The following is a 14,683-nucleotide window of genomic DNA, read 5'->3' on the forward strand; positions in this document are numbered from 1 at the left end:
TTAGGAACACAAGTATAGGAGGAAGTGGAAACTTCTTCCTGAGCCACTTATGTAAACTCTGCCCAGGCATTTTGCATTTCATCTTGCTTCCTAGTATGTTTTTGTATGCATGAGAAATGGGTAGTTACAGTATACAAGCTTTCTGACTTCCCTCCTTTCATTATCTGTGTTTATTTTGCATGTGATTCAAGTTCTCTTTTTAATGACTGAAAATAAGAACTTCTACTGGGACTTTCATTTTATAGTTGCATCAAATATTAGCCAAGCCATACCCTGAGTAATAAAATTCAAAACCTGCTTTGAATATACATATATACGTACGTGGTCTAAATGAAGGGCAATATGTTTTTCTTGGACTTAATAATCGAAGCTAGTTTGAGAACGAAAGTCCAACACCATCTCCCTTAGGCAATCAACGGATTTATCTCCCACCATTTATCAAGCAGAATATTCCTGTGTGAACGCTCCTATGTGGCAACTGTGAGATCTCAGTGCTATTTAACAAGAAAATGGATCTATTACTTCCCATCTGTGCCCATTTCCCTTTTTTGGACCGAAGGGGCTCCAGTAGAGAAGCAGAGCTAATGTGGTTAGATTTTGAGCATTTGAGAAACTCTTGTGGTATATTGAATTTTTTTGGCAGCGTGCCAAAGCCAGCTAGCTCAGGTACTTGAAGATTATGCCAAAATACTCACTTGGGACAAAATGCGTGTTTTATAGTCACTGTTAGAGAAATGGGATCATTGTTCACTGTTAGAGAAATGAGATCATTGTCTTCTTTTTCTGCCTTCCCAGAACAAACGGTTCCAATTAGAAGTCACCTCATGGAATTGGGTTTAACAGCTGCGAAATTTGCTCGTAAACGTGGAAACGTTGCCCTGGCAACCAGATTGCTCGCTCAATGTAGTGAAGTGCGGTTGGGAAAGACGACCACTGCTCAAGATTTAGTCCAGTATTTTAAAAAACTGTCAACACAAGGTCAAATAGATGAAAAATGGGGACCTGAACTGGATATTGAGAAAACGAAATTGTTATACACAGCAGGTTGGTACCCCTAAATTCTTATCTAAATCATTACTATTGTAATGCTGTAAAATAATCAGTCGCTTACCCATCATATGAGCTCAGAGAAAATGAAACCTCATTCGTCATTGCTAAGGAGAGACGTGATTTTGAGCTTCAGTAGAAGAAAAATCACAAACGTCTTAATAAATTCACTTACAAGTATTGGTGAAACATGGGAGTCAAAAGGGCTCTTTGAGCCCAATATGCATTACCAAATGGGAACATTTTGCAGAAGTAACTTTGTTGTTCGTGCCCGAAATCGAGAGTTGACATTTTACTCCAAATAAAAATAGATTTTTATAGTTTCGAGCATATCTTTAAAATAATACACCATTCCACTGTCATAGGTCAGTCAACCCATGCGATGGAAATGCTGAGTTCTTGCGCCATATCCTTCTGCAAGTCTGCCAAAGCTGAATACGCAGTAGCCAAATCGATTCTTACACTTGCTAAATGGATCCAAGCTGAATGGAAAGAAATTTCAGGACAGTTGAAACAGGTGTACAGAGCCCAACAGCAGCAGAACACCACGGGCCTGTCTACATTATCTAAAAACATACACACTTTGATCGAACTGCCGTCTGTCAACACCACAGAAGAGGAGTATCCCCGCATCGAGAGTGAATCAACAGGTAGCGTTTCCTTTCCGAATAGCCCAGAGAGTGTGATGAAACTCCCGTAGGAGGATCTAAAAGTTGTGGGGGGTGAAAGTACAATTTTACCCGCTCTAATAATCCTCCGACCTCTGTACCCCTCTCCGGTGCTCTTAAAGACACTCAATTCTGCCCAGCCGTGGGTCCCGAGGGCGGCGAGGACCTGTTAAGAGGAGGTGCCCACTGATGCCAGCCAGCCCCACCCCATCCCTTCTAAATTGTTGATTTTGAAGTATTTATAATAATGCTCCTGTATAATTTCTAATGCTAAGTTTCACCACTGTGACTGATTATTTGTATTTAAAAATAATAAGAGTTCCCACCATATAACATAATCACAATCAACGTACCCAAATAAAACCCCTAGAAATACAAGAATTGGACCTTTTAAAAAAATATTTCATTTCATGTAGCCATTTTTGTTGCTTCCCATTCCACATGTTATTGGTCTCAAATATGCCTTTAGGTGTTTTATTCTCTTTCCAGTGTCCTGGGTGGGTGGGTTTCATTTTTTCAGTCCCAGCTAGCAGAACGCTCTTTTTTTCTGCTGTAGCATTCAGCATGTTTCTAAAATCGGTGAGAAGAAGAATATGTAAATTAAGTTGTGAGGTCACAACTTCCTGTGCCTCGGTTTCCTCATCTGTAAAATGGGGATTCATTATCTGTTCTCCCCCACTACTACTTAGATTGTAAACCCCTTGTGAGACAGAGTGTGCGTCCAACCTGATTAGCTCGTATCCGATAAGTACCACAAGTATTATTATTATCGTGCTATACTATAGAAATTTGGAGTTCTTGTAAACTAAGGAAATTTAAAATTTCAACTACTTGCCATTTTTGAAGGTGATAATCGTGGTGCGCACCGCAAAGCAAGCCATTTGGGCCTGGGTTTAATTGGGTTCCTCTTTCGCGTGTACGCTACAGCTTCGGTGAACTAGGTTTTACAGATAGTAATCGTTGTCCATCTTCCCCGTCATGACAGTCAACATTGGAGTTGGGGAACCGGACTTCATCCTGGGCCAGTTGTATCACCTGTCTTCAGTGCAGGCACCCGAAGTGGCCAAATCTTGGGCAGCGCTGGCAAGTTGGGCTTACAGATGGGGAAGAAAGGTGGTGGATAACGCCAGGTAAAGGTTTTACTAATGTTCTCTTCAGCCATGTTGTGTAAGGAGAAAAAGTCATTTTGATGTTTGATATCCTAGGCGTAGGTTGGGTAGTCTGTCGATTATTTTAGTGAAGTTTTGGTGAGGTGCACCAGTGACACTTATTAAATATTACAGTCAGGGAGAAGGTGTTCGACTACTGCCAAGAGAGAAATCTGAGGTTCAAAATCTGCTTCCAGACAACATAACAGAGGAGGATCGAGAGAAGATCTACGGCATCCTTGGGCAGGCGGTGTGTCGGCCAGCCGGAATTCAGGTGAGTAGAAACGCGCGCTGTGCCGGAGCAGGTCGAAAAACTCTTGACTTGCTGGTTGTGTCTCCTAAAACACAAAGTACTTGTCGCAATTAATTGGGATGGATTTAGTTGATCAGCTCTAAATCGTATATTTTCCTTCCGATTATAGAATGAGAGATTGGAGTATGAGCACCATTACATTGCAGTCTTAGTTTTAATTGGTGAACGGGGCATTCGGTGTTTTGTTTCCCAGAGCAGGTGTATTTTGTGGACTGGCAGATTTTCTTAATCTGCTTTTATTAGTTTCTCTAAATGTCCGAATCTCCTTTCATTCATGATATGCGCGGATTTCTTGTGCAGAACAGCACGTCTAACTAGAAGTGCTTGGCGTGGTATTATTTGAGAAAGGCCGCACAGGCAAACTGCTCTTTTTTCCTCCGGCTAAGTTAAATGATCATTCCTTATTGTCTCATTTTTATGCAGGATGAAGATATAACACTGCAGATAACAGAGAGTGAAGACAATGAGGAAGATGACATGGTGGATGTGATCTGGCGTCAGTTATTGACGAGTTGCCCGTGGCTTTCCGATCTTGATGAAAATGCCACAGAAGGCCTAATTAAAGTGTGGAGAAAAATTGTAGATAGGATCTTCAGTCTCTACAAACTGTCCTGCAGTGCCTATTTTACTTTCCTTAAACTCAATGCTGGCCAGGTAAGTAGTGCAGTGTTCTACAAATATAGTACACTGGCTCTAGAATTTTATTGGGGCCCAGAAAGCGAATGCTTTTTTCCCCCCCCCCCGCCCTTTGTTGCTTTCAGGTTACTCTAGATGAAGATGACCCAAGGCTGCACTTGAGCATTAGGTCTGAACAAAGCACTGACGATGTTATTGTAATGGCAACGTTAAGACTGTTGAGATTGCTGGTCAAACACGCTGGAGAGCTAAGGCAGTATCTGGAGCACGGCCTAGAAACCACCCCCACTGCTCCTTGGAGAGGTAAAACCTGACGTGGAGTTACTTTGACAATACATCTTTCTCTAAGGGGTGTTAAGAAGCCAAATGAAAGCAGCAGCTTTACCTTGAACCTTGTTTTCCGAGGAAAAGTATTGGGAATCGGACCCCTTTGCGTCATCATCATCAGTGGTATTTATTGAGCGCTTTCTATGTGCAGAGCACTGATTTAAGCGCTTGGGAGAGTGCAACACAGTGGAGTTGTTGGACGCATTCCCCTCCCTCAGTGGGCTTAGAGTCTAGAAAGGGAGAGGGATGTTAATATAATTTATAACATAGAACATATAGATGCGAGCACAAATGCTGTAGGATTGAGGGGCACTCAGAAGAAAAATTGTTAGGCAGATGTGGTTTAAACATTTTGGATTTCTTTTCATACCCAAAGTCCATGTTGGAGCCTCTTACGTATTGGCAGCTAGTGCACCATTCAGAAGGAAGGGGGAAAATGTTTGCAATTACCTGACATTTTTAGTAACCCCTTTGCATTATATCTACCTTCTTTATAAAGATGTCTGTGACAAAAGTAAGGATAAGGAGACATAGACTTCTGTTTAGGTATGCACACCCAATCCATTCTTTTCAGGACATGTTTTGGCTAGAACACGGGATTAAGAAATAGTCTGACAATGTGAGTCTGTTTTTGGTGGGCTATTATTTTTTTTTTTTAATGGTAGATGTTAAGCCCTTACTGGGTGTCAGGAACTGTACAAAGCGTTGCTGTCGGCACAAGATAATCAGGTTGGACACAGTCCCAGAACCACTTGAGGCTCACCGTATAAGTAGAAGAGGGCAGGATTTGATCCCCATTTTAGAGATGGGGTGACTGTGAGGCCCAGAGAGGTTAAGTGACTTCTCCAAGGTCACTCAACAGACAAATGGGAGATCTGGGATTTGAACCCGTGCCCTCTGACTCCCAGGCCCACATGTTTTCCACTAGGCCATTCTGCTTCCCGTTGGTCGAAGCAATGGGTTTGTGTGCTGAGTGAGACGCAAGCGTGAGTTTTGCTTAAGGTAGGGTTTTGTAAGAACACAACCCCGGCCTTCTAGGAGAACTGAGTACTGTATAAGTTTGGACCGAAAAGTTGGTTGGTACGCCATCGCGAAGTTACTAATAGTTTTTGTCTCTCTGACCCTAGATAGACTCTTGCTCAGGGCTTGAACTTTGACCAGGTTGAGACTTCTTCTGAAACTGAAGCTTTTGCCCGTTATATGTATAAAGGGAAAGGGAAAACAAATATTCCAGTTTCTAAATAACACCGATATTTTTTCCCTGACTTGAAATAAAAATAATCACATAAGCATTCTTCTATAAAAGATTACCCTCAGACTGTCAAAGAGTTGCTTGCGGGTGTTACTACGTTGCTCAAAATCTGTTTTGGACATCTGAAAGTATGAGGAGAAATGAGAGAGAGTAGTTATGGAAGAAAGTTCCTTGGATGATATTTTATCCCTTGAACAAGTTTGTTAATCTGCAGAGGACAAACTGCATACCCTAGGGAGTTCAGTTTACAATTATTTTGGTTATTTAAATACTAGTTCAATCAGTCATATTTATTGAATGCTTCCGGTGTAAAGAGTACTGTACTGAGTGCTTGGAAAAGTACGATATTACAGAGTTTGTAGACACTAGTTCAGCTCTATTATTTTGTAACTGATTGTTCATTGAACTAAAAGTTATAATACAGTGAGATCTACTTAGGAAAAGTCGTAGCCTTCCTGAAATTGAAACTGGGCTTTCCACTATCGAAGCCATCTGTGGTTTGAAGGGAGGAATGTTGTGGAGTGATGCAATCATAACTGTGAAGATATAGCAAATCAGTTAATCAGTTACTTTAGATAATACTGAAGATAATCCCAGTTATAGCAAATCAGTTATCAGTTGTATATATTGAGTACCAACTGTGTGGAGAACACTACTAAGGGTGGGTGTCAGGGAGCAGGAATCACAGCAATCGTCCAAGCATCCTTTTTTGCCACTCTTGAACGGCCCATTGATCCGGCATAGTATAGCATCTCTTTATGTTCTTAAATGCCTGGCTATCTTCATTTCCAACCAAGGATAGTTCTAGAATCATAAAATAATGGAGCTGGAAAGGCTGAGATCATCTGGTCCAGGTCCTGCTTCGAAGCAGGTGGCTGGATCAACCATGCAAGACGGGGGAAATCACTATGACTGGGACTCCCCAGTATTTTAAATCTACCATCTGCTGAATTACACACGGGCTTGGAAGGATCATATTTCTGTCTCTCAGTCCCTTTGAATTGTATTGTTCTTCAGAATGTTGGGGAAGCAGCGTGGCTCAGTGGAGAGAGCCCGGGCTTCGGAGTCAGAGGTCATGGGTTCGACTCCCGGCTCTGCCACTTGTCAGCTCTGTGACTGTGGGCAAGTCACTTAACTTCTCTGTGCCTCAGTTACCTCATCTGTAAAATGGGGATTAACTGTGAGCCTCACGTGGGACAACCTGATGACCCTGTATCTCCCCCAGCGCTTAGAACAGTGCTCTGCACGTAGTAAGCGCTTAACAAATACCATCATTATTATTACCCGTGTTGGTTGTAGTGACATCGTTAGGTATCATGAGCGTATCCTCAGTCCCTTGATGCAGGTCATCAGTAAAGATACTCAGTAAATGTAGTTACCAAATCTGAACCTCTGAAACACAACTTGAGAGGTCTCTCCAGGTTGTGGCGGAGCCATCTGATGAATTACCTTTATGGGGCACCCTAATAAATATAAGCTTAAAACCATATTCCTCCAGTCAATCAATGAGTGTATTGGTTGGAATCCTGTATCAGGTTTAACTCTTTTTTTCCCCTTGTCTGAGTCTGCCGTCCTCCTAAGAGAAAATGTATTGATATGCTCTTCCATAAACCATTTTATCTTATCGCCGCTTAATAGATTCTTTTCCTGTTCTGGGGAATTATTTTGTTTTAGTATCTTTCCCATTATCACAGGTAAAATGAGCAGTCAGTAATTTAGCAAGGAAATCCTCCTTTTTACACGACTGTTGCAATGAGTTCTCAAAAGTAATGGTTTTAGACTGGAATAATATCTGCCAAAGAAAGTCCATTGTTTTTAAATATTCCTTGAATGATTTCTCCTTTTATAGTTCTCATTTGAAACCTCTCTTGGCCAATGGGCCTTGCCTCTTCGAGTGTTCACATTTGATATTTGCAGGAAAGACAGTGATTAAAGAAGCAGCATGGCCTAGTGGATCGATCGATCGAAGGGCCTGGGTTATAATCCCGGCTGTGTGCTGTGTGACCTGGGGCAAGCCACTTCACTTCTCTGTGCCTGAGTTACTTCATTAGTAAAATGGGGATTAAGACGGTGTGCCCTTTGTGAGTCAAGGACTGTGTCCAAACCCAATTATCTTGTTTGTGCCCCAGCTCTTAGTACAGTGCCTGGCACATAGTAAGCGCTAAACAAATACCACAGTTATTAAAGCACAAACATTAAGAGAACATGGCCCCTTTCCCCTTTTCACTGATAGAGGTTAAAAGCGGTTAAAATAGAGGTTGAAAATGACCTCTGTTTTTTAACCTCCTTCCCTTTCTGTCACAGAGCAGATTTTTTCCTTGGTCATTCCATTTGCCTTGTCTAGTCAACATCTCATTTCATTGATCTGGCTTTAGAGATTGATTTTACTTGGAGAGACTTAGTGCTGAATGTATATGTTGCCCTTCGAGGTCTTCGTCGAGTGCGGTGATGTGCGGTGTGTTCTTGATCGGACTAATTGATATCGTGCTTTTTCCCTCTTCTCTTCCCCTAAGGTATCATTCCACAGCTCTTCTCCCGTCTAAATCATCCCGAAGTGTACGTCCGCCAAAGTATTTGTAATCTACTCTGTCGAGTGGCACAAGATTCTCCTCATCTCATATTATATCCTGCAATTGTGGGAACTATTTCACTGAGTAGTGAATCGCAGACATCAGGTATGGAGCAATCCTTTTGCGATTCTCGGGTTTTGCAGTTATCTAATGTGAGTTTTTAGGGCAGCCAAAAGCTCCTGGATGTATCTGTATGCACATACAGAAAATGTAGTCCATTTTAAAAGATCAGTCAATCATATTGAGAACATATTTTGGCAGAGTACTGTACTTAGGAGAAAAGCAGCATGGCAAGAGCACGGGCTTGGGATTCAGAGGTCATGGGTTCTGATTTCGCCGCCGCCACTTAGTCAACTGTGTGACTTTGGGCAAGTCACAACTTCCCTGGGCCTCAGTTACCTCATCTGTAAAAAGAGGATTAAGACAGTGAGCCCCAGGTGGGACAACCTGATTACCTTATATCTACCCCAGAGCTTAGAGCAGTGCTTGGCACATAGTAAGTGCTTAACAAATACCATCATTATTATTATTACAATAGAGTTAATAGGCATGATCCCTTCCCTCCATTAATAGAGGCGTTGGAGATCTCGTCATCAATCAATCGTATTTATTAAGCACTTACTTTATGTAGAGCATTGTATAAGTACTTGGGTGATTACTGAACATGCGGGTTGAAGGAGAGAAAAGAAAGGTTAGGGATAATGCTGAAGTTGTACTCTTGAGGAAGGGAGGATGGTGTTATTAAAAGTTAGGAAGTGGGAAGGATTTGGGAGGGAAGATGAGTTCAAAGTTGGACTGGTGGTGTTTAGGGCACATCCATGTGAAGGTGTCCTGGACGCGGCAGAAAGTGTGAAATTGAAATTGCAGAAAAGGAGAGAGATCAGGGCTCGGTCGATAGATTTGGGAGTCATCCGCATAGGAATGGTAGTTAAAATTGTGATAGTGATTGAAACCCTCGAAGAGAGTGAGTGAAGATTGAGAGTAGAAGGGAACCCAGACCTGAGCCTTGAGGAACACTCACTATTAGGAAGTGAGTGGCAAAAGCAGACCATGAAAGAATACAAGAAAAAGTAGAACCACCAGATGAGGACTGTCGGAAACCAAAGTCAGATTGTGTTTCCTGAAGTAGAGTGTGGTCCTCAGTGACAGAAGCAGCTGAGAGGCCAAGGAGAATTCGGACAGAGTAGAGTCCTTTAGACATTGGTGGCTTTGGAGAGAGCAGTTTCAGCAGAGTGAAACAGGCAGAGGCTGGATTTTAAAGAGTCAGGAAGCCATTCGAGGAGTTTGAGCAAGAATGGGAAGAGGGAAATGGGGCAAGAGTTGCGGGGTCCAGAGAAGTTTTTTTAGGCTAGGGGAGACGTGGGAGTGTTTGTAAGGGGAGCGGGCGGCCCCATCGGACAATAAGCAGTTGAAGATTCCAATCAGGGAGTGGTCATAAGTGATTTTATGACGTGTGAGGGGGATAGACTTTGAAAGTAGGTGGGAGATCTCAGGATCCAGCCGGGAAGGATGGTCTTAATAATAGTAGTTGTGGCATTTTGCATAACGCTTACTGTGTGCCAGGCAGCGTACTAAGCACTAGGAGTAGATGCAGGATGTCAAATCAGTTAGGGTCCCTGTTCCACATGGGGCTCACAGTCTAAGGAGAAAGGAGTACAAACATTCAAGCCCTGTTTTACAGATGAAACTGAAGCCAAGAAACGTTACATGACTTGCCTGTGTTCTTTCCACTCAGCCACACTGTGAGAGTGGAGTGGATGGGGTGGGAATCCACCCCTTTAAATATCTTGTTGCAATATAAAGAATTACAAGTGGCAGTACTTTAGAGTCCAAGGGAGAAACATGCACAATCTGGCTATTTGACTGAATTTTAAGAACTGTGATGAATCTTGCTTATTCAGAAATTTAAAAGTGTAACTGTTCAGTCATTTATATTTCTCCTTTACGGTAGGCAATAAGTTGCCTTCAGCCATCCCCACTTTGCTGGGCAATATTCAAGGCGAAGAATTACTCGGAGCGGAATGTGAAGGGGGAAGTCCTCCAGCTTCTCAAGACAGCAATAAAGATGAACCCAAGAATGGCTTAAATGAAGATCAAGCGATGATGCAGGATTGCTACAGCAAAATTGTTGATAAATTGTCTTCTGCCAACCCAACAATGGTCTTACAGGTAAAAGGGGATTTTTTTCCTCACGTTTAAAATCAAAAGCACCTATCAGTTTTTACCCAAAAATACCCTGAAATTATATTTAGGAATAAAGTTTAAAAGAGCCTCGTCTTGAAGCTTATTAGAAAGCTGAGTGCTGAAATAAGTCAATCGTTTTTATTAAGCGCTTACTGCGTGCCAAGTGCCTGGGAGAATACAATATAATAGCATTGGTAGTTAGGTTCCTGGCCACGACGAGCTTACAGTCTAAGTGGGAGAAACAGACGTTAATATAAAGAAGTTAGGGATATTTACATAAGTGCTTGGGGGTGGGTGAGGGAGAGGTAAATAAAAGATCAAATCTAAGGGTAAGGCCAATGCAGAGGGGAGTGGGAGAGGCGGGAATGAAGGCTTAAATTGGGGAAGGCCTTTTGGAGGAAATGTACTTTCGATAAGTCTTTGGAGGTGGGGAGAGCGATCCAGGCCAGGGGCAGGCCGGCGGCGAGAAAGCCGAGATAAAGTCGGTGAAATATTATGGGCATAGTGGTCCTTATCCAAAAAGGGGTCAGGGATGCTCTTTGGATAATGCGGTGGTTGAGAAGAACATCTGCATCTGAAAAACTAGGCTCTGTGTAATTGAGAAGAAATCTGTTTAAATCGGATGTATTTGTAGGTTCAAATGCTGGTGGCCGAGTTGCGCAGGGTGACCGTTCTTTGGGATGAGCTCTGGCTGGGAGTTCTTCTACAACAACATATGTATGTTCTGAGGCGCATTCAACAGTTGGAGGACGAAGTAAAGAGAGTCCAGAATAACAATACGTTACGCAAGTAGGTGTCATCAGATTTTGAAGCGCCATCTCTTCTGCTCATTGACGTCCTCAAAATATAATTGTGAAACTGATTAGCGATCTGCCTTGCCCAGTTCCCGTTTGAAATGATTGAAGTGTTTTTTCCTCTCTGGGTATGAGTTACTAATTCATTTTTTTCTAAAACCTGAAAGCTGCCATAATTGGAAATTCTGGGAAACTCCTAAAACACTTTGAAGTGGTTGAGGTGCCTCTTTCCGTTCATTAGCGTTAGCAGGGATGTTATTCAGTTCCTAGATGGTTCATTCCCGATTTCAGCTAGACTTCCAGTGGATTTATGCATTTTGAAATTCAGTAACTCTAAAGCAGGAACCTTTATAGTTAAATAGTAGTAATAATCATGATATTTAAGTGCTTACTATGCATCAAGCACTGTGCTAAGCCCTGGGCTAGATGCAAGATCATCAGTTCCCTCATGGGGCTCACATTGTAGATATGAGGTGGAACAGGGTATTGAATCCCCATTTTACAGATGAGAGAACTGAGGCCCAGAGACGTTAGGTGACTTGGCCAAGGTCACATAGCAGACAAGTGCCAGAGACCGGAGAATCCAGAGCCTTTGACTCCAGCCCTGTGTTCTTTCCACTAGGCTAAGCTGCTTCTCTTATTCAGAGTAAATGTAAAATATTCTGCTCCTAGTGAAAAGCTTTTTCTCTTTACTCTGTTTATATCTGACCATATTCAATATAGAGAGAATTTAAATGCATACATTTAAAAGCAGTCATTCTTTCCCCTCATTGTCCCCTGTTCTTTATTCATTGAATCATATTTATTGAGCGCTTATTGTGTGCAGAGCACTGTACTAAGCGCTTGGAATGTACAATTCGGCAACAGCTAGAGTCAATCCCTGCCCATCAAACGGGCTCAGAGTCTAAGCTGTCCTTTATTGTTAAGGGTCCAATACTTCTTAGTTTTTGTCGTAATACTTTTGTTGCAGTACCCTCTTAGTGCTTGTAGTTTTACAGCGCTGAAATGAAATGGTTTCTCTTGATAGAGAAGAGAAGATTGCAATAATGCGAGAAAAGCACACAGCTCTGATGAAGCCCATCGTATTTGCTTTGGAACATGTACGGAGCATCACTGCCGCTCCTGCCGAAACACCTCATGAGAAGTGGTTCCAAGACAACTATGGTGAGGCAATTGAAAATGCCCTGGAAAAACTCAAGAACCCATTAAATCCTGCAAAACCCGGAAGCAGTTGGATCCCATTTAAAGAGGTATTGTGATTTTAAGATTTACCATCAGGAAGTATACTAAACTGTCGTAAAGTATATGCTTTTGTATTTATCCACTTTCTTTGGGATTTAGATCGTCTGGTTTGCTCTCTGAAGATGAAATCTCTTATGATGAATCCCAGTTATTCCCATTAGCTATTTACCCCTCGTGGAAAAGGCAGGGACAAATGTGATTATCTTGAAACTGCCCCATCAGCCCTTAGTTAGCACTTAATAAATACCTTAGAAAGGAAATTACTGTAAAAAGGGTGGGAAAATATCAGACTAGCAAGTAGCGTGTGTTTGGGTGAAGTTTGATGGAAGGGTTGAAACTATTATAAATATTTTGTAGATTCAGTGCCAAGAGGAGTATTCTGTTGGTCAACAGGTCTGGTGGGGGGAAAAGGTTATAGGATAATCAGTGATTCTTCTTCAAGAACTAATCAGTTCCAAATCTGAAGTTGAGCATTTCCCTGCTTAAGGTGAACTTTTATTTTTTCACCAGTCAAATCAGCGTTCATTGAGTGACTATTAAGTGCAATGCACTGTACTGAGTGATTGGAAGAGTACAATTGAGTTAGAATACATGCTTGCCGCCTTCAAAGAGTATACAATATCCATTTTATTATTACACTGTAATGCCTACCCTGTGCACCTGAGGAAAAGTGCAGATTGATGATCTTTTTGATTCTTTCCAAATTGTGCTGCCATTAAGGAGTTGGTGACGTTACAATAGAGGGGCATGGGGATAAGGACCTTCTCCCATCTCCCCTACCTGAATCTTCAGGTCTCCCCTGCTCTCTCCCATTTCCCAATATTGCCTGTGTCTCTTTTTTTTTTTTTTCTGTCCAGATTAGATTGCAATTTTAGCCAAGAGCCTAATGAATGATATTGCTAAGTATATGATTTCCTAATAAATTGTTAGTTGTTCTGGATAGCGTAGTGCTAGGCTACCGCTAACATGCCGCCGTTTGGGCCGGCCCAGGCCGGAAGGGAAGATACGCACGGGTCAGCACGACTGGATGGGTTACTGGGTTTGTTGCCCAGCATTCCCATTTTAAAGGCATTATAAACTCACTGAGGGCAGGGAATGTGTCTGTTTGTTATTATACTTTCCCAAGCACTTGGTACAGTGCTCTGCACACAGTAAGCACTCAATAAATACTATAGAATGAACTCAACAAAGGAAGGGGGGGGCGTGCTTCCTGAATCTTCTGCTGTGAAATCAGCTTGTCTAACTCAGCCCTGTTCCCCAGTGAGGTCACACAACACAGCACGCAACAGTGAAGGTGAGTGAGTAGGAGGATGTATTCTTCTTTTTCTTCTTTTTTTTAATGATATTCCTCAAGCGCTTAGGATGGGCCGGGCACTAGGGTAGATTCAAGCTTATCAGGTTGGACACGATCCCTGTCCCGCCTAGGGCTCACCAGTCTTAACCCCAGTTTACAGATGAGGTAACTGAGGCAAGGAGAAGTGACGGGCTCAAGGTCACATAGCAGAAGAGTGTTGGAGCTGGGATTAGAACCCAGGTCCTTCTGACTTCCAGGCCTGGGCTCTCTCTACTGGGACACACTCTTTCTCTTGGTCTTTTGAGGCCAAGCTGAGGACTCCGTGAGGAGCTGTAATTCACTTTCGACAGGTCGCTGCCCCTCTCTGTACCCTAAGTAAGGGCTGTCGGGTCTGGAGGTGCTGTGCTGCTATAGTACAGGCTGACACTTCTCTGGAGCGCGTCCTAGGTCTTCCAGAGGGAAACCCCGTCGGCGCTGGTGAAGATGATGCATTTCTAACCCCGAGTAGACTCGCGAGCACCCCCCGGAGCTGGTTCTGGGGTCCTGGGATCCCTATCAGGGTCGTCAATTAAGGAAATAAAAAGAGGAGACAGGAAGATTAACTTGAAAAGTCTTCCCTACAAACCAAAGCGCAGTATATCCTATTGTGTTCCGGGTAGGTGGTTGGGAAGAAAGGTGGGTGGGTTTTTTCTCCCACATACTTCAAGTGGCAAAGGCTCAAAATGGTGGTTTTTTCACTTCGAGTATGTCAACCTTATCTGTGTTTTTTTTTTTTTCTTTCAATATTTTTCTCCAATTTGGTAAGTCTCAGAGATCTAGAGATCTGCTCGTAGTTTTCCTTCAGTGAGGTAAGAGTAGATTTTTTTTTTTTGTATGTAAAGAGTTGATATTTGTCACTTTCAAATCGACTCACAGTAGAAGTGATTGTGATCCGAGGTCTGCTTTTGATGCCAGGTATAAACGTTTTATCCTCCATCTCCTTTGTGTACGCTTCAGTAGGATTTCTATTAAAAATTAGTAATCAGTCTGAAAACCACTTTAAAAGTTTAAGAGGATGGAATGCAGTCCATATTCCCCTGCATGATTACTGTTGAAAAAAATGAAAAGCACCCAAGTTATATCTTAATGCATATTTACAAACTTCTCTTGTGTGTCTCATAGCAAAATAATGCGTGTGTGGGGTTTCCGTGGGGGAATGGGGAAGAGGA

The 14,683-nt window shown here is 42.4% G+C and overlaps 1 protein-coding gene across 2 annotated transcripts in view; it reads left to right on the top strand.

The window, feature by feature from the left end:
* Window positions 1-14,683, top strand: part of SMG1 (SMG1 nonsense mediated mRNA decay associated PI3K related kinase) — a 117,293-nt gene that overhangs the window by 73,435 nt on the left and 29,175 nt on the right. For both annotated transcript variants that reach the window (XM_029058053.1, XM_029058054.2), the window contains 10 exons: window positions 796-1,044; window positions 1,413-1,697; window positions 2,701-2,845; window positions 2,999-3,137; window positions 3,600-3,830; window positions 3,938-4,115; window positions 7,905-8,066; window positions 9,913-10,130; window positions 10,780-10,934; window positions 11,967-12,189. In XM_029058053.1, coding sequence (XP_028913886.1) covers window positions 796-1,044; window positions 1,413-1,697; window positions 2,701-2,845; window positions 2,999-3,137; window positions 3,600-3,830; window positions 3,938-4,115; window positions 7,905-8,066; window positions 9,913-10,130; window positions 10,780-10,934; window positions 11,967-12,189 — 1,985 coding nt within the window. The remainder of the gene's footprint in view (window positions 1-795; window positions 1,045-1,412; window positions 1,698-2,700; window positions 2,846-2,998; window positions 3,138-3,599; window positions 3,831-3,937; window positions 4,116-7,904; window positions 8,067-9,912; window positions 10,131-10,779; window positions 10,935-11,966; window positions 12,190-14,683) is intronic.

Source organism: Ornithorhynchus anatinus, chromosome 2, assembly GCF_004115215.2.
Source record: "Ornithorhynchus anatinus isolate Pmale09 chromosome 2, mOrnAna1.pri.v4, whole genome shotgun sequence".
In the NCBI taxonomy this organism is placed as follows: Eukaryota; Metazoa; Chordata; class Mammalia; order Monotremata; family Ornithorhynchidae; genus Ornithorhynchus; species Ornithorhynchus anatinus.